Raw genomic sequence first — 23,761 nt, 5'->3', positions numbered from 1 at the left:
AATCACATGTCTACTCGTACAATATTTTCAAAATCTATCAGGCCTGATTCAGAAGAAAATCATAACATTACGCCGCGGAAGGTACATTCGCAAATATATTTGAATTTGGCATTGTTTCACTAAATATTTATTAGCAATAAGTCAGATAGATATGAGGGAAAAGTCAAATTTGTTAATACTTGCACGGGTCCTTGCAAAGGTCATTCGTCTTAAATTGCGGATTGAAAAGACGGATTGCAAGTTAACACTTATAGATGGTTCTTGAGAAAATTTGGTTTATAAATTGAACCTTAATCGAGAAAAAAAGTTTTATTTCATTGCATTTGTCGTCTTGAAAACGCTTAAGTGTTCAGTCTGACATAATAAATCGGTCTCGGCCATGATTCACAATCCAATGAAGTCAAATACAAAAATCCTCAGCAAACACTTCAGAGTCAATCTTTTAGCTTTTTATTGGAAAAAAAAATTGAGAAATGATTTCTGCATATAAAGTGGTATATTTCGTCTTCTACCGAAATCTTAAAATTTTTCTCCAAGACATGGCCTCTGCAAAATCTCTGAATCATACCTGGCGATCTCTGAAATATTGCTAGGGTATGTGATGGCCTTAAGGAGGCTCAACTGTTGGATAAATAATGGTTTATAATAATAATGTAAGTTCCGTTTAGGGTGCTCGATGTTACATTAACTACGGAACTGCGACGACAATGTCGAATTTAACAAGTTCACTGATATAAATTCTCTAAGATGTTTTTTTGAACAGTTCTATCTTAAGAATATTTTCGGTGTGCAAAATTTTTGCAGTTTTTTTAAAACCAATTATTTCACAACAACCCGACTGAAGATCAAGAAAAATATAATTTTATTAAAAGGAATCCATCCCTATTTCTCCCATATTGTACCTAGGATCCCTAATTACAAACCTAAAAAATATATAGCTTTTCTTATCCTCTCTTATGAAGAAAAAATACTGTGCATAAACATTACCAACTAATGCGATTTTTGCCTTAATCTGCAGAGCCCAACAACACGGAATCTGGAACGTATTTTTAGCTGATAAATCAAAAGTTCCTTCAGGAAACCAAAGTTTTGGAATTATGAAAAAGGATGTCATACAACGATCAACAAACATGAACGAAAACAAACATGATTTTCTGGTATTCTTTGCCGATGTAAAACTTTAAAAACTATTGAACACATCGGTTGTAGCAAAATCCGGGTGCGCTGCTTCATACATTGATATTTTTTGAACATTATTAAAAAACGCTGTGGTGTTTTCTTTAAAATGGGCTCAACCGGCAACTCGTATTGGTTCGAGGGAACTTCTGTAACTGGTAGAATTTCGGAGGCTACTGCTGCTGCAGGCAATGAATTTTCTCTCAAGTCTTCGATCGTCCTTTTTTTTCAAGTGTTTGGCACTTCAGTAAAAAACTTTGATTGTATTCTTCGTTTACGCCAATAAGCTGAATATTTTGTTTAAATGCAAAAACGCGACATTGATAGTTTTAGTACTTAGAGCAATTTGATGCATTGATATACTTTTTTCACTCGTCTTTTATCTCGGCATATCTTCTGTCACGTTTTTTTTAACTTTTGGAATGCGACGGTAATTTGAAAGTCGGCAGATAGCTTACTGATTTCAAAATGAAATGAACCAGGAAATGATCGAGAGTTCGATTCAGTTCTCAAATACATAGCTATAAAAAGAACCAGATGAAGTACCTAATTCACTGATGGTTATTAGTTGGCTTTTATTAATAGAATTTTTTGCGTTATTCTCCTGACAATTATGAGCCAATAATTTACGGAATAAAATATTGGTGAAATGACCGAGGTGAAAACGATTTATTCGCCCCTCATATATTTCATCCCGATTTAACTCTCTATTAATGGGACTCATTAGAATCCAAATAATCATAATTATCTTAAATTATATGAAAATTAAAATTGGGATGAAACAATGTACGGGTTAAATTATTGAGTGTCAAATAATATAGGGGGTTAAAAAATAAGGGTGCAAAAACACGACACCTTTAAACAGATAAGTCAAACACATAGGTCAGTCAATTGAAAACAGACTGACAACTAGACAATAATAACCTCAGAGAACCGCAGTTGGTTACCACTATTTTCCTCGTTTTGCAAATTGTATCAACATGCTCAACAATTTTGTCATTTTTTGAAAATTATTTCTGTACGCTGTTTAGTTTCCAAATACGCGGATTCCTTCTCAGAAACAGGCGCCACATTCTACCAGGCACGGAGAAAGTGCCAGGCTTGTGGGGGTAAACTGGCTACCAAAAAGGAAATGGATTTCTATGCTTCAGTATCACAAGCTTTGGTTGAATTGAATGCCGATGAGAACAAAGAAGCAGTTCTGAACGTTAGATTGCAGAAATGAAATCTTCGTTTTCCATTTATATTTCAGTCCATTTTTTACATAAGTTTTCAGAAAACTCCTCTACACAGAAAACCCCCACCCCAACTACCCTCTAGCAATGTATCTGTGACTTACTGTTGAATTGAAGACACCAAAAAAGATGGCAAAGAATACAAACCCTAAGAACTGGAGGCCTGATATTATTATGTTCCAACTTAGAATATTCTTTTTAACTGAAGATTTTTTAACTGCAAAATGATAGAAGCTCTCTTGTTTGCGTGAAATGTTGCAAATGACTTTGCTTATTGGACAAAATGTAAAAAATTAGGTCCATTTTTGTTGTACTCTTTGTCATATATTACTTTTAAGATTTTGAGCAACGGATAAAGGCGTCATTAATTTAAATTACTTTGAAATACTGCAGGAAATGATCTAGACATATTTTGCTCGGAGTTATTGGTAATCAATAAAAACAAAACAGAGATCCTAAAATTGTTAACCACATTTCATTCTTGTCGGAGATTCTCATCTTATCATAAACAGACCAGACTGGATGGTCATCTTGTAGGAATCGGTCAGATCTGTCAAGATTTCGATTAAATGAAATGAAATCGATCCAGTTGAGCTGCACTACAATTGATGCTCGGAGTTATTGGTAATCAATAAAAACGAAACACAGATCCTAAAATTGTTAACCACATTTCATTCTTGTCGGAGATTCTCATCTTATCATAAATAGACCAGACTGGATGATCATCTTGTAGGAATCGGTCAGATCTGTCAAGATTTTGATTAAATGAAATGAAATCGATCCAGTTGAGCTGCACTACAATTGGATCCGCTGATTTGAGTGTCGGACTATGTGTAGTACAGTTGGTTTATTAATTGAATAAAAAAACGCAAAAGCATTTGAAAATATTAAACAATGCTTAATAAAAATAGATCAGATATGATGGTATATCAATTAATTTATTTAAAAAAAGGTTTAATGCACATAATAGAGTTCACTGAACACTTTTTTATTTTCGAAGTTGCCTTTTTGTTTTTAGAACAATAACAAGCGAGTTTAGTCTGTTTTCTAAAAAGAAATTTGTTAATAATTCAAAAACTTTTTTTTTCAACATTTTTTTAGTTTTGAATAGATATTTTATTTGATCATTGCGAGAATGCTGTACAAGCTCAACTAGAGACATGACGCAGGACAATGGACAATTATTAGTTGACACGAAAAAGTTGAACAACGAAATCTCACAGAAGCTCTGAAAGTTTTACCAGACAAAATTTCATCATATAGGAATTTGACAGAAAAGTGGATATTTTTTCTGTAGGAATCTGAAAGTCAAATGATCATTTTTTTAAGAATCTGTCAGAAAAATGAATTTCTTATAAGAATATGTCAACAATTTCCGCCAGATGATGCACCGCCCTGTAAAAATCTGCCAGAATCCTGTAATATAACCATCATTTCCCGTATAGAAAATATCAAACGCAAAAATTGCCTAGCTCATAATTTTATATATTGTAAGCTGTATGTCAGAAATTCAAGGTATCCCAAACCAGAATACAACGGTAGGGTCTCCAAAAACTTTTTTTACAGTGTGATTAAATGTAATTTGAAGTGATGAAATACAAAACTAAAAGTATTTGGATGTTACACTTTAATGGTTTGTGTTCAAATAAGACTATGATATCAATTAAATTATTTTTAACTGGCATTCATTTTACTTTTACCTTTTTTGGCGAATGTGGAGAACCAATTTCTCATTTTTTTGTTCTTTGATGGCCAAACCTAAATCATCTACGCTAAATTCAACGCAAAATTATATAAGATTGGCAGTGAACGCGTTGAATTTATGTAAGACCTGCGCTCAAGAGTAGATATTACATAAATTCAACGCATTTACCGCCAATCTAACGTAATTTTGAATTGAATTTACATAAATCTTTCATTATTTTTTTTATCGTTTACACCTCGGCGCGGTCAGGTCTGAAATTTGGCAAGTCTTGATTCTAATCATTAACCAAGTCTCAGAACATGAACAAAATTGAGTGGAGTGTCTTCTGAGATTCATCATGTTTTTAGCTTTGCTGAAACAATTATATACTTTTTTGTTTTAAATAGGACCCGGGTCGAAGTTTGGCGGTGAATTTTTGTAAGAATTGTGCTAAAATGCGGTCAAAATAAATAATTTTCACCGCGTTTTGCTTACATCTTTTTGCGGTGAATGCGGTGAATTATTTATTTTCACCGCGTTCTCGGTATTCTTACAAAATGACCTTTCCATACAGGTGTTTGAACCTCTTACCTCATGCATGTCTACATCCACTGCGCCAACTGTCACTTACTTCTTTGCTATTTCTCTTGTCAATTTAAGTAAACGTTGTAAAACAAATGCGGTGAATTTTTGTAAGAAATGCGGTGAATTTCACGATGAATTTTTGTCAGAAATACGGTAAAATTCGGTGATTTTTTTTCACAGCAATCACCGCATTCACTGCATTTCTTACATTAATTTACCACTAAAGTCAATGCTGTGAAATTTTGTAAGAAATGCATGGAAATGCGGTGAGTCTTTTTTTTTCACTGCATTCAGCGCAATCACCGCATTTCTTACAAAAATTCAACGCATTCACCGCATTTCATACAACTATTCACCCAAAAACCCCGACCCGGGGAGGGGAAACGTGCCACCCTTTCTAATGCGTAGGCCTTCAGATTTGGTTTGAAAAACGCTCTTTGTATGGTTTGCTGTGCAGCTGTAAAGACTTATCAAAGTTTGGTTAATACTTGACTGACAACTTGTCGAGAGTTGTTCAAGAACTGACGTAGCATTTCTCAAGAAATGATTGCAGGGAGCATGACTTGACTAGTTTTCGAATCCAGGGCGTAAATTTGCTCCGGCCGAGCTTTTTTAGCCATGTGGCGCTGCAGTGTACGTAAACTGCGGCCCGATTTACTATTTTGATGATAAATTTGCCATTCATAACGTTTCAACCTTTGTTTTTTTATTACTATAATTTTGCATTGAAAATTACAATTATTATTTTGTGTTTTAAATATGGTTACCTGACTCTGCAGAAGTCTCTTCGAAATTCTGACTTAAAATTTTGAACTGCGTCGCGGTTCTCGACAAATGCCAGAAGTTCTCGGTGACTTCAAGCACAGTCACGTAGCCTATACTTACAAATAATAGCGGAACGCATTTTTGAAGTTTTCAGGTCGAAAGTTTTGAATTCGAGCCTGGGCGAACTCTATTACCTCAATATAATCATAATGAAGAAAAACTGCACATAAAGAAACTTAAGATATTCTGGAAATTCAACTTTTCAGAACCGAATTAAGTTGTTACTATTGAAATATGCTGGTTCAGCGCTGAAATGCACTGAGACTCAAATCCGGGAAATTACCAAGACAAGATATTATTTCAGAGTTTGCTGGGTTACTGGTATGACGATAGTTCTAGTATTGAGTACACGGAGTCAACTTGTTCATTCATCGACGAGCAAAGCCAACCCGAAGAGTCAAGTCGCTGTGTGGTTCGTATAATCTCAAGCTAGACATGAAGTTACTTAAGTGCAGTTGTGATTCTGATTTTTTTGTTTCGCTATTGTTTTCTTTTGTATCTTGTGAGATATCCTCCAACCGCACGTGAACAAAAGCTATTTATTTAACCATTTGATTAACCATACATTGGAAAAACAGGGAAACAGGGATTTCTTAAGACCTTACTTTACACATTCTTCAAATTTTTGCCATGATTTTTGGAAAATAATAAAAGCAAACCTGATTTACACAACTTTTACATGCAAATGAGTTTAATTTTCGCGTTTCATTTGTTAACCCTAGACGAACTGGGACGGTTATCTGCTCATCATGCAAGAGTCTTGCAAGATCTTAGCGGATAACCGTCCCAATTTTACTAGGGAAGCGACATTCTACTGGAGCAGATAAACGGTTTAATTGCTTGCGCGAGGCTAGGTCTAACTTATACATTAAAAACTATCAAAACTCTCATTTTGATCGATAATCTAACATCCCAAAAGCAAAAAAAATACCAAGCCAACTTTATGCAAAATGTTATTATGTAAATTTACTGGCATGCTAATAATACAATTGAAACGTTAACAATTTGCCAATAGAAGAACAGTTTCCAGAGATATCACCAAAATCTATATCAGCAAAAGTCGTAATTTGTTTTCGAGTTGATATAATGTGAGCTGATATATTGTTAGAACGAAACCAGGAAAAAAACCAACGAAGCACAAATTATTAAACCTCGATTTAAGAGAAACAAAAAATGTAGAAGATGGGAAATGAAGGCCTTCGTTTCAAGTTATATTTTGTTTGTATGTATTTTGGCGAAGCATATTGGGTATGATGAAATTGTAAGCAGATTTTTTTTAAAATGGAGGTAAAAATGATTGTCTTCAAACTACGCACTCAAAAATTAAAAAGTTAAAGGCCACACAAAAATATATAATATAAGACTTGTATGTTTATAAAATGTTTATAAAATGTTGATAAAATGTTTATAAAAATGTTGATATCCTTACGAAAATTTTCAACTGCGGTGTCGATACTTGAAGTTTCATTAATTATTTTAAATGTTTGGCAATTCGGTTCAATTGGACGGGAGGGGTTTGTTTTTTGACAAAAAATTGAAACAAATACAATTAATGCACTCAAAATAGAACAAAAAGGAGCAGTGGGTTTTCCAAGTGCATTTTGCCCAACATTTATAAAATTTTATTCCTTTGAGTTGATTTGAGTTTCATTGCTGATCATGACAGGATATTTTTTAAGCAAATAGAATCTTCGCTAAAAAAATCATAGATCCGAAAATCGGAAGTTCTTTTGATAAATCTATGGCTCATAAAATTATTTCACAAGGGAAACTGCTGTACTGACACTTTTACACTTTTTTGAAACTTGAAAAAAAATCGACGGATATGTTTTTTATCATAACGAAAGAAAAGAATTTTGCAAATCAGAGCTAAATTATTTGGTAATTGAGATACCTTGTTATTGATGACACGTGGATTCTAAAGCATTTATACCTTCAATTAAGATAGCAGTTTCTTACCTCGCATTCAAAAATTTAATGTTTCATAGCTCGTTTCGTGACGTAAAGGTCAAATCACAGACTAAAAGGTTAAAAATTGTCCCCTCTTTTGCCTATAAGAACATATTAAGTGTGTCAGAAATCAACTGTTACGGGTACATGTTTTTCGCTGTTTGATTCGTTGCGTGGCTTTTTGTTAGCAACACCGAGATCGATTGTATCAACAATTGCTCACTGGAGTGCGCTGTGTCGCCGTATTTTTCCGAGATTCCTTCCTTGAAAAATGTGTATTTCCGTTCAATTTTGATCATAAAACTTCTCCTTGATCCCGTCCATTAACCTCCTTAAGCATTTCATACAGGAGTGATTTATGTAAAATTCTAGCTAACAAAAATTATGCGCAAACTTTTACGTCTTTAGAAAAACAGGGGTTCAAGCTAGAACTGTTTCCATGAAAACAATTAAAGAGTATAATTAAGGTCATTAAAAACTTACAACTTTTCAGGAAAGGAGGCAATTTGTCTGTACATTTGATCAGCCAATCAGAAACGAGTGTATTGTGGAAACTTCTGTTTGTACTTCTCCTTGGAATTCTGACCTTGAACCTGAACCGGTTAGCAACAAAAAAAAAACAAAATAATGATGGTTGATCAACATTATATACCCAGTTTTTGTTTAAAAAGTACAAATCAAACAAAAGGTTTCAACTGGTAGTATGAAATTTTTTCCCGCAAAATTGCTTTAGTTGGATTAATTAAAAATATGATTTATCGAGTTTCTATAATAGTTTCTTTTGATCCAATTCTCAAAGCAAACTTTCTTAAATTCCATCATGTTGGCAAGGGCTAGTCCACATTCTGTGTAGTTATTCTGCAATTAGTAATGCGAAGGCTTCTACGAAATTATTAATTCATTGGGATTTGTGTCTTAATCATGCCTTATTGGCACATTCTTAACCTCAATCGCAGAAAACAGACAAAGTTGAGAGACTTTTCTCAAGCAATTTTTCGTTTTCAACGTAATCAACAGCCTTGAATTTTATTTTGGTCGTGCTCAATCCAAATGGACAAGTATTGATCTCAAGCTAGAAAAAAGGGATTCCAGCTAGAACTGTTTCCATGAAAACAATTAAAGAGTATAATTAAAGACATAACCTCTCTTAAGACATTTTGATGCCCTTTGTGATGGTCAATTTATTGTTAGATTTCGTCATTAAAGTTATCAAAATCTTTTTGTCAAGGTGCATGTGCATTGTTCTGGAAAAATCTGTTCTGGTTGAGCAAAAAAATTCAAATTTTCCAGTTTTCCGCAATAGTAAGATGTCAATTAGAAGAAACAGAATCGCATTTTTTGTAATTAATAATTGGTTGCAATCAAAAAGACAAGACTTAGAATAGCACTTAGAGATTTAATGAATGGCTGTGCTCTAATTTTTGGTTTCCGGAACTACAAAGGGAAAAATACCGCTACTGTTAATTGAAACATTTTCTATTTTTGGAGTCATGATTTTTTTGCTATTAGTTTTCTTTACGTAGTACGGAAAAAAACTTGACAGAAGATTCTTTCACCTCATCTAATACATGGCAAAACTGTAGAACCATGATGATCAAAAAATCAACGTATTGCAAGAACCCTTCAAAGAAAGAAATACTACTTTCATTTTTCTTTCAATTTTTTGCAAGATTTGAAGCATCTCGCAAAGTCTTGCAAAATTTTATACTAATCTTGCAAGGGTTTCGAATGATCTCGAAATCTACCCATTTTTTCCTCTTTTTCATAGTTTTTGAATTTGTATTTTGCCAAGATTTACATTTAGCATGAATTTTGCTATAATCTTTCAGGTTATATGAATCAGCTTGCAGCCACTTTTAGTGTTAGATGGAAAATTTCTGATTACTGGCAAAAAACATAAAGGATAATAGGTAAGTTCTAAAACTAGGTTAAGAAATGCAAGCGATTGTTTAATTGTTTTGAGCATTTTGTCATGAGAATTCTGTTCTTTAGCCAGTTACTCTGGCCGAGAATTAGCCGAGAAATTAGAGCTTGGCAAACTTCTTCCCACTGCTTTTGCCGCAAAATGAAGCAGTTCTTACATCTTTTAATCTTTTCAGAGAATTTGTAAAGTGTTTTTTTCTTGTAAAAAATTCAAATTTGAGTGCTCAATCTTAATTATTTTACTCTTTTCAAAGTCCACCCAGGTTGGGGACCCGGACGGAATCAAAATTGTCCAGACCAAACAAAAACGCGCAAGGGTGCGTGCGCGTTCAAAATTACATAGACACGACGAAAGTTTGGACATGAACGCTCATAATTCTAAAATGTAAAATGTGAAAAATTTTAACAAACATTTTAAATCTAAATTAAATAGCAAAACGTCGAATTCGGAATTCATATTTAGTCAAATATATTTTGAAATGTTTTTCAAGTTTAATGCAAAATTTTTTAAAACCATGCTAACAGTTGATAATTATTAGGGTGTATCAGCAAAATGAATAACTAATTTCCAGTACATAAGATATGCGCAGTTATTATAGCTCCTTTGATTTTGAACGCATAAAAGTCTGGACATAACCGCATGAAAGTTTGATCATGTAAAGGCACGAAATCTGGTGAAAACACGAAAGTCTGAACAGGAACGCATGCAAGTCAGAACATGAACGCATGAAATTCTGGACATAATCTGTCTCTGTCTGGGGCGGTCTGGTCATACCGGCTCCTGCCTAGCACCTCAGCCTGGGTGTTCATTGCAGTTCTTAACATTTTGTAGCGGTTTAAGAATTGACACCTGTGAGACCTCAACCCTGGTAAACATTTAAACTGTGTTTTGGTCAATTGTTAACAGGTATGTGGCTGTCCCGCTTACAACACTATGCGACCCACGTCATATCGTGAAGCAAGGAAGCGAAGTATGGAGGGTAATTGGGGGAGGGAACAACCATTGAAGAGAAGTAAGTCTGCCATTTTGTCAAGTTGCATACCTTTTAAAACTCTAACAGAAAGATTGCGTATTTCCCATTATTCCCCCCCCCCCCACACACACACACACACAAAATTTGACCCCCAGTATGGTATAATTACCATGATGGGGGGAAGGGCTATATGTTAAATGGCCACTATGCTCGGGGGGGGGGGGGGTGGCTATAATGGGAAAGACCCGAAAAATTTCTATTTCTGAATTGAATGTTAAACAAGTTTCAACAAATAAATGATGTGACTGCCAAACTATACAATTGTCAAAAATATTGCTAAAAATAGTCAACAAGATGCCCCAATTTCGTTTCAGATAATTCTGATGGTTTGTCGTTTGATAGTGGAAAGTCTTATTTGAACATGTCTGTAAGTGAGAGGGTGATTGGGGGTGTAGAAGTGACCTCAGGAGACAAATGGCCCTTCTTTGCTTCCATCGGAGCTTGCCAGGAAAGACAACAGAAACCAACAACAGTTTTAACTTGAAAATTTGCATTGAGGATCTGGATCTTCTCCGTTTGTACCCCCAAATGTCCTCTTTGAAAAAATTACTTTCTTAAAGTTGCCTTTCTTTTGTTCAAAATTGGAAAAATGATATGGTGTGGTCTGTTTTTTGATGATAAAACCGATGTTTTCCAGATTTCGAAATTGAAAAATCGGCTGAAACAGCATTATATCGGGGGGTGAAGTAATCGAAGGTGGAATCGGGAGTGAATTAATAATCGGGGGTGATATAATGGGGGGATGGGGTTAAATAATCGGGGGTGAAGTAATCGGGGTTGAAATGATAGAGGGTTAAATAAATAGAGGTGAAGAAGAGAGACACTTTTTTTTACTTTTTGTTACTGAAATGGAATATAAACTTGGTTAGTTGTCTTTCTATCTCTGGGTTGATATAGTCTGGATGTGTCCCCTTTGGACCTACTAGCAAAGTGTGTGCAGTGGAGATTGCAGAGGACAGGTGTGAATTAACCAAAGTGGAACACAAATGTGGGGCTGTTGTTCTCAACCAATTCTGGCTTCTTACCGGTAACTTCATCAAGACAAGTTACTCCAAACCCATTGTAGTTTCTCAATGTTGAAGTCCCAAACCCAAAAAGTAACTTAGAATCTCTTAGAATATATATATATATATATATATATATATATATATATATATAATACATATATAGAATAAGTACAGAATATATATATATATATATATATATATATATATATATATACATATATTTGTGTGTGTATATATATATATATATATATATATATATATATATATATATATATATATATATATATATATATATACAGAATAAGGACACAAATATATAAAGATAATGATACTAAAATATGTGTTACGGGCATACGTAGGTATCATTTTTCAAAACAAGTAAATATAATTTCATAACCAACGGGTTAAAAATATCTAATTTTTATAAAGGGCGTATTTACAGAATAATTAAACAGAGATTAAATAACTTGATCATACTCGATCCAAAATGCTGCATATATAATACATTCTCTCGACAAAAAAAATTGAGATATAACCAACCTCGATAAAACTGCCGAGATTATTAGTTGATTGGCGATAACAATTGAAGTGAAATGTGAATTGTCAAGGTAAACGTATTTAAACAGTTTCAATTTGTTATACTTTGGATCAAATTTTGGTTCGAAGTTTGAATTTCCATTAAAAAAAATCATTGGATAGATTTGCAATAAATTACCGTAATAAATTGCAATAAATTGCCGTTTACATTCAGAGATCGAAGCTAGCTCATGTTTTTGGAAAAGACGCAAAACTTGAAAATTGTTTATAATGTTCGCGTTTTAGTTAATACGAAAATGATTACATTAATTTTCTGAAACTTCTGAACAAATTTTCAAATACTGCTGAAACAGATACGAACAAAGAAAACTTTATCATGACAGTCGTGAATTGATGTTCTTTTGCTTATGGGATGTTCGCATCGGATGCAAGCAATCGGTTTTTGGTATATAGTTTCCAACCAAATATCGCTTGGTTTTCAGCAAATGCGATCCATTATAATGATCACAAACAGAACAAGTGGGATTGAAACCTAATGTGCTTAACAGAAGTGCTCCAACCTATAAAATAACCAATTTCTTTATAACCATTTATAACAAATGGAATGCGAAAAAGTGATAACTTTTAGAGAAATGATTGAAACATTGCAATTGAATGTATTTTCGAAGAACCAACGACAAAAAGTCTCAATTTTGACATTGTCCAAATTACCAGCGAAGCTGCAAGCTGATCGCAGCTTTATTGTTTAATCTAAGCTTTTACTTTCAATTCGTCATCAGATGATTCCTTATCTAATCGTCATCTCAAACCGCACAGCTCAAATGAATAGTTTTCGTCGGGTTCCTTGCCGTTTTTCCAACTGTTGTCATGCTTTAGAGAAAGAAAATATAGTTTCAGAGAAAGAAAATGGATGATGAACTTACGGGTGTCGCTCTGGAGGTTGGGCGAAGGGACTTGCTACCACTCTCAGGTTCCAAGATCAAACGCCTACTTTACGAAGATCAAAGACTGAAAGCAAAAGATTGTGCAACATGCTAAGCCCAATCACCCAAGACGAAAAAGAGTTGACTTAAGAGTTAGTGAACAAGATCAAGGAAACTGAGGAGAGCTCACTTGCCGTCATCATACCCACAATAACTGCCAACATAACAGATCAGCTGAATATGACCATCAAAGAATTTATTAAGAAGTCGATTAAAGAGGTCAAAGAGGATCGAACTAATGTGGACGGTGAAAGAGCAGGACTTCTTACTCGAGGGAAGAGATGCACTAAAGATGTTATCCCAAGCAGAAGAGCTAGAGAGCTACAATAGGAGAAACAACGTTAAAATAAATGAACTACCAGAAATCACAGGAAGAGATTCAGATGACCAGCCTATCTTCGAAAACTACAATCAAACATCGGAGAAAGTACTGGAACTGAGTGGTGCTATGAGTGCAGGAGTGGAAAAGTGCGATATATCATTTGCTCACAGACTACCTTCAGCAAACCGAAACGTTCCACCAATAAAGGTTCATTTTGCTTTACGATCTGCAAAAATTGTAATGCTGAAGAAAAAAGTATTTAATATCTGCAGAGAATTTGAAAAATGTCAAAATAGTTGAGGATTTGACAAAACCACGGCTACAGTTCTTAAACTTGACGAAACGCGACGAGAGAATTGAATATGTGTAGATACGAGAGATCTATCTTTTTTATTTGCAAGGGCGACAGGAAAGTGAAGAAAATCTATGGTCTGTATGAGGGTGGCATAGTGTTGCAGTACAAATTCAACGATGTGTGGGCCTGTTTCAATTCTAAGCAATGTGCTTTTCCAAAGCCATCAGCAGCAAATGAAATCTACCCAATTAAAACAATTAAAAATTCTCAACTTAAGCTTACGATCACAAAGAAAAGATTTACATAATTTGTAAGCACTTGTATTTTGTCTTGAGTCCCCATCAAACATATTATGTCTAACTGAAACGTGGCTTAGAAAGGTGGATTCTAATACCTGCTACTTTGTAATGAGGTTCGACCACCAACTAACTCAAAGTCGTTCTCCACGAGGGAACAGTATTATTTTGCATGTTGAATCAATTATTTCGATTGTAAGATCTACTGAAACTCCATTAGAAGAGGCTGTCTGTGCAGAGCTTGAGTTCCAGCTTCAAAGGTTTTTTGACTGTTTTGTAGAATGCGCACAAACCGAACAAACTACTTTTCATATAGTGACTGGAATCATTCCTCAAAAATATCAATAATAAGAATACACCTGTAATCGAATGTGATGGTTACAACATCGTTACCTTGTCCTCGAGTTCGATAGTAGAAAAGTTCAGAAACTGCCTAACAGTCATTGGTTTTGAATTTGTTATGAAAGCTCCAACTAGAGTATCATCTGATTTATCCACCTGCCTAGATCATTTTGTATTTCAAAACTGTAATCAAATGAAATGCGATGTAGTGGAACACCATTCTTTCACAGATCATTACTTAGTATTGTTCCTGTTTTTGAGTACTGTTTGTACTTTCGAGTTCAAAGCGCTTTCTGAAAAATATCGTTTCGTGATACGTCTTTCCTCAAAAACGTAGAGGAATTTGCTAAATATCATTTTAGAGTACGACATGAACTAATCAGAATCTCGCTTGCTGAAAATTTTTCATCAGAGGCCTTTCTATCCTTCCACTCTGTTTTTCTTGCTGTTTTGAATAAACTTGCGCCAGTGATTGAGTTATATGAAATTGTTGCAAAACTCCCAAATGGATAACTAATCGTATAAAAAATTTAGAGTTTAAGAAAAATAAATTCCATCAAAAATGGAAACAAAAGAAAACTAATAGCAACCTGCAACAATTTTTTTCCTCCGCAGTAAACTAAAGAAAGAACTTAAAACATCCAAGAAAGATTTTTTTCACCAGGTTTGAAAATTGCATTGGGGATTCAAGACAAGCACTTAAGTTACTTACTGAATTGGAAGGCAAAAATGCCAATTCAGACCCTGCTCCAAAACTATCTTCATGTGAAGAAAAAAAACAATCCTTCGCTTCATGATGTTGTGGAAAAATTCAATGACTATTTTGAGATTATTGGTTTGGAGGTTAAAAGCGGCCTGCCTGATATACTTCTTTTAAGTTTTCCGTCGGTTGATCAGTCAATAAACTGCTGTGATTGAATCTGGGTTTGAATCTGGGGATTGAATGCTGTGGCTGAATTGGTTTAATCGACGATACGATTGGTAATAAATACCTGAAGTAATGAGTGATTTTTTGGTTTAGAAAATAAGTTTTGGTGTTGGAATGATGGATTTAGCAAGGTTTTGGTAAAAGCGTCTATGCCTTCAATTGTTCCTTTGTTTGAATCTCTTTTTTAATAAAAATCTTTTTTGAGGGTGTGTTTCCTGATGCACTGACAAATGCGAAATTGTATCCTCTTAACAAGAAAGGGTCAAAATAAGTTGAAAAAAACCACAGGCCAATATGTTTTTTGATGGTTGGAATCAAGGTCTATGAACGCGCTATGTTTAATCGACTTAACACCTGTTTTGAAAAGTTTAACTAAATTTTTTGTAAAAATTTTTGTTTTAGAGCAAAACTCAGTACTGCGCACGCTTTAGTATCCCTAATTTATAAATCTTGATAAGCTTCTGATACTATAAGTGTTGAAAACTTCCTTCTTGATTCGAGAAAAGCTTTCGATACGATTGGTAATAAAATTTTGTTTGTTAAGTTAGATAAATATGGCTTCCGCAGAATTGTGCTTCATTGATTTAAATCGTATTTAAACTTGCGTTTTCAAATAGTAGAAACAATGAATGTGTCATCAAACTAGATACATGTAAAATTTGGCGTTCCACAAGGTTCTGTTTTAGACCCGCTTTTCTTTCTGATTCCATTTAATGATCTTCCTTTTGTGTTTTGGTCACTTGATGTCTTTTTTTGCGGACGATACCAACTTGGACGCTTTAGGTTGTCATAGTAACGTTATCCAGTCAGGTTTAACCAATTTGTATTATTGGTTATATGCTAATAAGCCTGCATTAAGCGTTAATACAACCGTTCAGTTTTCTAGAAACGCAAGTGCTTCTTGTAGGAAAAGCAGCTTTCCTTTCGAAAATCCTTGCATTGATGCGGGTACTTCTTATTATTGGTATCTTGGTGTTTTCATTGCTAGTAAATTGTCTTTTAGTAATAATATGGAATCTGTTGTGAGAAGACTCAGAGCACAATGTGGGATTGTTTCTAAATTACGGTATTTCCTGCCGCAAAAACAACTAGTAAAATTTTGTATGATCGAGTGTTAAACCTATCTACAATTTGCAGAAGAAAACTTTGAAACTCATTTTTTCCGTTAACGAAGCGGCTCGTCTCAAGACATCTTTTTGCAAAATTGCTTGCTGTTTTTGAGCTACATATATATGAGCTGCTTAAGTTTGTGCTCCACTCGATGAACACACTGAACTCCAAATGCTTTCTAAATAACCTTTTCACTTTACAAAAAACGATGAGAATAACGAAACAGTCTCACATATCTCTTCTTAACCCTTCGGCTTTCTATTACTATGCATTTTGGACAATTTTCGTAGGAAAGCCGATGTTGTTCCTGCTTATGAGGACAAATTTTCCAAAAGTAAATTATAAGTGGTTCGGGAAAAGTTGAAAAAAGTTATCTACTCAATAATTACGAAATAGTCACATTTTTATGTAAAAATTAGGGAATATCCCAATTGATTGATGCTTCCATGGATGCTAACACACACGCTTTTTGGAGTTGTCTTCCATGGGTCAAATATGAGGCTCTTAAACTCCGTTGTTTTTGAGAAATCGGCAATTTTTTTTGTTTTCTGAAAAATTTTTGGACTTAAATGGGAACAAAAAAAAAGAAAAGAAAAATTTTTTTCTTTTTTTTTAGTTTAGAATGTTTGTCCTAAGTCTGATCTTTGTGGTGATAGTCTGGGTCATACAGGACTCTGCACAATGACCTGGTCACTACAAAAAAATCAAAATTTTTGATAATTTGAGAAGTTTAACAATTAAAAAAGACCTTTCTTGCTTTCACTGATTCTTTTTAAATAAAACATTAAGTGTAAATCCCACCGAGCAGGCTGTAGAGCAGACCAAAGCGGCTCGTCGCCTGTTCCTATGAGTCTTCTTATTAGCAAAATCCTGATTTGTTTTGCATATATTACTTTCTCAGATTTTTTTTTGTTATTGGTAACTCGAAGAAATAAATTCTTCTTCTTCTTCTTCTTCTTCTTCTTCTTCTTCTTCTTCTTCTTCTTATAGAGGTGATATATTACCCGAACTGCCAAAATAAATATTTATCATAAATAATAAAACAATTTCCTCACTATCTCCATGAAACTTAACGCAAAACTTAAGGTTGCTTTGGGTACACCAATGTTATTTAATCTCAGATTCCATCCTTTTTGAAAATTTTTATGGTCAAACTGAAAGGACAACTTTTTTTTCAGGTTCTATAGCTTGAATATGCTGCTTTGTAAAACAAAATTCGTATTTGTTATTATCTGTATTCTAGGGCGTTGAAGACTGAATCTCAGTTGTAGTCCAGGGTCTGCCACCTATGTTCTTTTGATGCCTAATATCCAACGAAGATGGATTAAAAAATCCAAAATGGCAAAAATTAATACTTTTAGTCCCCTTCAAACTAAATCAACGTTCCTTGAACGTTTTTGAGATGAAAGCAACAATGCCTTGTGTCACTTCTAATATTAGAAAGCAATTATGAAAATGTTGATTGGTTGATGGTTGGAACAATATAGTGGCTAAAAATACCGGGTTGAGTTTTGGAAAACTTATACCAGTCAAAAAAAAATTTGATATTAATTTCTCTACCCTCGCAGATAAAAGTTAAGGAGCCAGCTATTCTTTATCATCGCATTTTCTCTTCGAGACCTCTTTCAAAAAAAGCGTAATTTTTGTTTTCATTCATATATAATAATTGAAAGATTTTTTCTTCAACACTGTCATTACAAAATTAAAACCACATCGTACGAAGTATATATACTCAGCGTGGTCGCTGTTTTCCACACACATGTATAAAAATTAAGAAAATAATTGAGTGCGAAAAACTGTGGCACGCTCAAACGCTGATATTTCTGTCGGGAATTATCGCATTTAAAGAGTGCTTAAAATGGTGACTCTTTTTTGTTTCTAATCATTTGATTTTGTGGCCGACTCTAATTTAGTCTTTTGATTTTGGGGGATCAGTCACCACTTTACACATTTCTACTGTCACCACAATTCGCATCAAGGTTTTAGCCAATCTTGTTTCGATTTATTTACGTTTTGACTACAAAGTTCACTTTGTCACTGATTTCAGCAAATATGGTTTTCAAAACGTAATCTTTGATTTAAGAAAAATCAACGTCATTAAGCACTCATTAGCACCATAAGGAGCAAGTGGGACCTAGGATTTTTTTGCTTTGAATGATTATTACTCAAGATCATTAAAATTAGAATATTTTGCGAACAAACAAAAAATTGAGTATTTCGTCTGCACTTTCTTCCCCAAGAATTGCTGCTCCTTTCCAACCTGCCAGTCTGTTTTGACATTTCATTTTGGTTCAATTTAACGTAAGGCAACTTTAAAGTGTTTAAACATTTTACGTCTGGCAACTTCGAGAGACGCATTTTCTCTTATATGTTAATAATAACTAAAAACAAAACCCGGAAGAAATCAGAATTGTGAAAGATTTTAAAATTTTTAGCCGCAATCTCCCCCCCCCAAAAAATGAAAGTTTTTGAAGCTCTTTTGAATCATTAGTTTTATCACTATTGTGTCTCTCCGCAAACAATCCCAGGCAGACAAAATTGACTTAACAAAAAAAACCATGGGTTGTGTAATGCTCCGATCCTTCAAATAATTGTTGAGGTTGGAGCAAATAAGAATACACATAGCTAACGAGAGGTTCATTGGAAACGTTTATTGTCTATAAGCAATCGTTTGACCGTCTCTGAAATTACTCTTTCATTTAAAGCCAGCGAGCCTGTTAGAAAGAGGGGACCATTTGGTCCATTCTAACTCTTTAATTCCACAAAACGTATCTTAATACTTTTAAAACGGCTTTACAGTGTTGGATACGGCACCAACGGAACAAATACGCTAATTGGTTGTCATACAAATTTTGTTTGGCCTTTGTCGCTCGATTCCACAAATTAACCGTATATTATATAAAGTTAAAGGCGCTATGACTTGGGAATGTTATAGAGTTTAAATGAAACAAAATATCCATCTTAAAAAAGTGACCATTTTTTTTCTCCTATAATATTTTGTAGCTCTAGAGATCGGCGTATAATCACTGAGAATTGGGGTCTATTCTGTTTCGTCCCCCCCCCCCCCCCCAGCTCAGTGAGCATAAATCTTTTATGACCCCCAGGCGCGCGTGCTATTTCCTTACATAGTAACGTGCTATATAACAACATATAATTTGTAACTGGGGGTCATAAAAAACACTGGGGGGCCGAAACAGAATAGATCCGAGAATTGATAGGAGTTGAAATTGACACAACCTTCTATTTTTTGAAGTTGCATAAGTGTCAATTCCTTCCCGATTTCACGGAAGATTGTAAGGAATAGGTTTGATGCTTTAGAGACCTCTGAAGAATTCTTTCTGAGGTTTAAGTGCAATTACTTTTTTGGAACAGGTAAATTTAGTTTGTAACCAAATTGGTTCAACTTACCTGTAACAAGCTAAAGAAACAATAATTTCCTGTTTTAGATCATACATACATCGACTTTATTTAATGTTCTGTTGTTAAGTTGGAATCATTTTTTTAAAAAAACATCAATTTTTTTTTCTTTCTAAATATAAAAATAACTTTTAAACGCCCCGATCTCATTCATTATAACAAATAACTTATTCATAATAACAAATTTGTTCAATTTTTCCTCGAAAGATTTAGAAAAACAATTTCTTTGGCGAATGGATGGAATGAATGGCATCAGCGAAAATTTTTCTTTTCATGTCACGATTCTTGTTGGCGGCCATTATTGGCAAAAAATCCCGGCTTTGGTTACCATCAGATTCCACCGGAAAGCCGATAGTGCGTTGAGCGTGGTTATATTTTTGTTCTCAACTTTTTAGCTGGCCACTGTTTTGAGGGGCACCAGTACTCACCTGGGATATTCTACGCGGCTACTGGCTCAGACACGATTCCGACAGATGGGAAATTTAGTGGGAAGAGATATGCTATCAAGAGTATATTTGTTCATCCCGGGTACACAGAGAGCTCCTTCGAAATGTGTAGGTAGAAAATTTTTGGATCCTTTCTGTTTGTGCCCCCCCCCCCCAGCTTAGTGGGCGCTTATTATTTTCACCCCTCAGACGCACGTGAAATGTTTTTACATAATGAATTGCTATGTAACGGCACGTGCTCTGTAACTGGGGCGCGCATAACTCACTGGGGGCACAAACAGGAAAGATCCAATTTTTTAAACTAATACAAAAGTTGACAACGCTATACAGAGTAATTTTGTTAGAAAAGTAAATAAAAATTCAACTTAAACGGCATTAAGGAATTCCTTTACACAGAAGTAGCTGGTTCTAAATATATACAAGGAGGATCGTTAATGTGCGATTGCACATAAGGTTCCGACCCCGCTCATCCACAAATTTGACATAATTGTTTACCAAATGAGGAACAGATAGAAAAACCCAAAAATTCAGGTATTTTTTTAAACAATTGGTGTATAAACGAGAAGATAGCCTCCAAAGCAAAAACTCAATGCATTAGATTGATGAGATTTGCCAACATTAGGAAAACCAGTCAAAACGAACAATCAAATCAAACAAACACAGCAAACATCAATTACATCGAAAGTTTATGTCCCTTTTAAAAAACAAAACTTAATAACAAAGTCACAAAAGCGCCAGTTAAAACTTAAACTGAAAAAGTAACTTGTAGTTTGTCAGAAAACGTATGGAACCAGTCAATAATAAGGCATGATGTTAGTTAGACAACAAACAACGAAAACACTTAGTTTTTTTAAAAAACAGTTTATTTCAAAGTAACGAAAACATAAGAAAGCAAATAAATTATCTTATAGGTTTACAGTTACCAGTGCTTCTAAAGAAAAGCTTCGAGACCTGTCGGTATTCAAATTTTTATGCGGCTAAAAAAAGAACAGCAAATAGAGAATAAACAAAAAAATCATTTCAAAAGTGGCCAGAAAACGCTCTCGAAGCCGGAAAGCCATTTTTTGACCTTCAAAATATCTTTCTTAGCACCGTCTTCACACACCAATAAAGTAGTATGTGACCTTTCAATAATAAGACTATACAACTAGTAGACAAAACGAAAGAAAGGGTAAAATTAAGTAGTCCTGTTTTCGAAAAAACATTTATTTCCGTAATACGGAAAGCCATTAACTACGAAATAAAAAAAATTAATAGGCCATTTATTAGTCCAATGGATTCCCTTGAGAACTGCAATGACCCAAAATACGTCTTACGTCTACAAAAAGAACGTCAGTTAAGACAAAAACCAAAATTAATTTATTTTTATTTTTGGTGAAAATTCACATCGAAGCCAGTAAAGTCACAATGAATTCTGTAAAAATATTAGAAATTGTGACAACAATCTCTTTTGACACTTTTCGTTGACACCAATTTTGCCATATTTGGCCTGTAATTATCGAGACTTGGTAATAATTAGACAATAAAGGAACAAAATTGCGAAGTTAACTGTTTTTCCTATTTCGGAAAACAATTGTTTTCTTCAGTCATCAAAGCTTTCAACTATCTATTACTACCAGACAATTGACTCATCTATTTTTCCATGAAAAGCCCATGAAACCTGTCATTACACGGGAAATTTCATACGACTAAAAAGACAAAGTAAAAACAGTGAAAGAAAAAATAAAAAATTTCAGTTAAATTCTTCGAGAAATTATCGTCGAAGCCGTTGAAATCATAATCTATGCCTTTCAAGCATTTTATCATGCATTTTATGTTTTCAATTGTGATGTATTTTAAACGCCAGAAATGTTGAAATGTGGACTGTCAATCATGTGATGATGTGACAAAACGAGAACAGAAAAACGCAATTAATGGGCAATTACCTAAAAAAAAATGTGAAGCTTAGTATTGTCAAGGCTAGAAAATCATAACTTGAGGCATAAAACGGCAAAACGAATAAACTTTAAATCAGTTGAAAGAAGAAGCATTCTTTCTTTGCTGACACTTAGCTACAAGTTGATCAAGTTAAGGAAAAAGTAAAATCAAATTTCAATAAGCTATTATTTTTTTAAAACTTGATTATTTTTAAAAGTCAAAACGACTATAAGTTTTCTAGTATAAAACTAGATGCATAAATTTGGAGCTGCTTAAGAAGCAATTAGACCTCTCACTACTAAGTTTTGCTTTGAAATGTTCTCTTCTTTAATTAATGTAAATTGGATCGACTATTTTTTATGTAAAAAAAGACCAACTGATTACAATCGTTCATTAGGAGCACTTATTTTTTCGAACGTTATAGATATTAATAATTTGTTGATTAAATAAAGAAAATGAAAATTTCTCCGTTTTCATAATCAACGACTAAAATCAACAAAAAACTGCAAAATTTTAATTACAGAGCACACTCATAATTGAAGAAAAATGAGCCCCATTTTGAGTCTACAGGGACTTTGTTGGAAGTGTTTGGGTGTTTACTTCAGATAAATTTATCAAAGTGGACTAAAGAAGCTTATTTTGTGTTGTTTTTGATGAGAAGTTCTGAGTTTTGAAATATTTAGCCAGAGTTTTTTGACAAAAAATTAATTAAAAGTAGTCCGAAAAATTGTTTGCTTTAAAAATTTGAACAACACTTTTTTTAAAAAAAATAGGAAATTTTCTATCAAAATTGACGCGATTTTAGTCTAAATTTCGGGAAAATGTGAATAAAAACGACGGAAATCACTCTACTTTTCTCAGAAGTTTAAAGTTTAAATAACTCCCTAAAAAACAAAATTCAAAAAAAATCTTTTTAATTCCATATTCTACGCTGGACAAGCTTTCTAATGATACCAGTCTCAACTCTCTACGAGGAATATATCAATCGGCCAAAATTGTCTGAACAAAAAAACCCATTTAATTATAAAGTTCCTCCCCCCCCCCCCCCCCCCCCTCAAAAAGGCAAAAAGGGTTAGAACAGTTTCATTAAACTATCTTAAGACTCTGTCACGATTGGTCCATGGCCTCCGGGTCCATATGATTCTGAAATAGTGAGCACTCAGAATAAAAAATTAGATACCGGTTGTGGTCTAGACTGCAAACTTTCAGTTTCACTGTTGTATGAAAAGATAGCAAATTACGTGCTGAATTCAAGTTACGATTTAAACCATTTTTACCGATTGAGCTTGATTCATAACATGCCTCAGTAAGAAAAAAAATCCAACATAACCTCTGGATATCACCGTTCGACACAGGTTACAGCCAAAAGCCGGAACTGAACCAAACAAAATACTGAGAAAAATGTGATGCTCTTAGGCTGCCAATTGAGCCGGACACTGTACGAAAAAAAGCATAAGCAGCGTAGCCGATCAAACCGAAAAACCACACTAGAAAGGAATCCCCTAGAAATCAAAAACGTGCTCCTGTGGAACATCGCACAACCAATCATAAATATAATAGAATCAAGCTTTCACGCAGAAAATTCTGCGAGTCATTACAGTTAAGTAAATAACCAAGAAATAGAGAGACATGGACTACCAAAAATGGCAAGGTGGGAAAACTATTGCAATCGAAAGAGCTCATACAACCAGAAAAACAATCGGACATGGATTTTTGGTACGTGTGTTACGAAAAAAACTAGCCAAAAAC

The 23,761-nt window shown here is 34.1% G+C and overlaps 1 protein-coding gene across 2 annotated transcripts in view; it reads left to right on the top strand.

The window, feature by feature from the left end:
* The window catches only part of LOC142346046 (uncharacterized), a 163,054-nt gene that overhangs the window by 359 nt on the left and 138,934 nt on the right, over positions 1–23,761 (top strand). For both annotated transcript variants that reach the window (XM_075398531.1, XM_075398532.1), the window contains exons 2-8: positions 2,208–2,383; positions 5,810–5,917; positions 7,949–8,056; positions 10,286–10,391; positions 10,727–10,860; positions 11,310–11,439; positions 20,045–20,203. In XM_075398531.1, coding sequence (XP_075254646.1) covers positions 2,208–2,383; positions 5,810–5,917; positions 7,949–8,056; positions 10,286–10,391; positions 10,727–10,860; positions 11,310–11,439; positions 20,045–20,203 — 921 coding nt within the window. The remainder of the gene's footprint in view (positions 1–2,207; positions 2,384–5,809; positions 5,918–7,948; positions 8,057–10,285; positions 10,392–10,726; positions 10,861–11,309; positions 11,440–20,044; positions 20,204–23,761) is intronic.

The sequence above is a fragment of the Convolutriloba macropyga genome, chromosome 9 (assembly GCF_964194025.1).
Source record: "Convolutriloba macropyga chromosome 9, txConMacr16.3, whole genome shotgun sequence".
Lineage (NCBI taxonomy): Eukaryota > Metazoa > Xenacoelomorpha > Acoela > Convolutidae > Convolutriloba > Convolutriloba macropyga.
The sequence above is the reverse complement of the archived record's forward strand: the minus strand, read 5'-3'. Positions and strand labels throughout refer to the sequence as shown.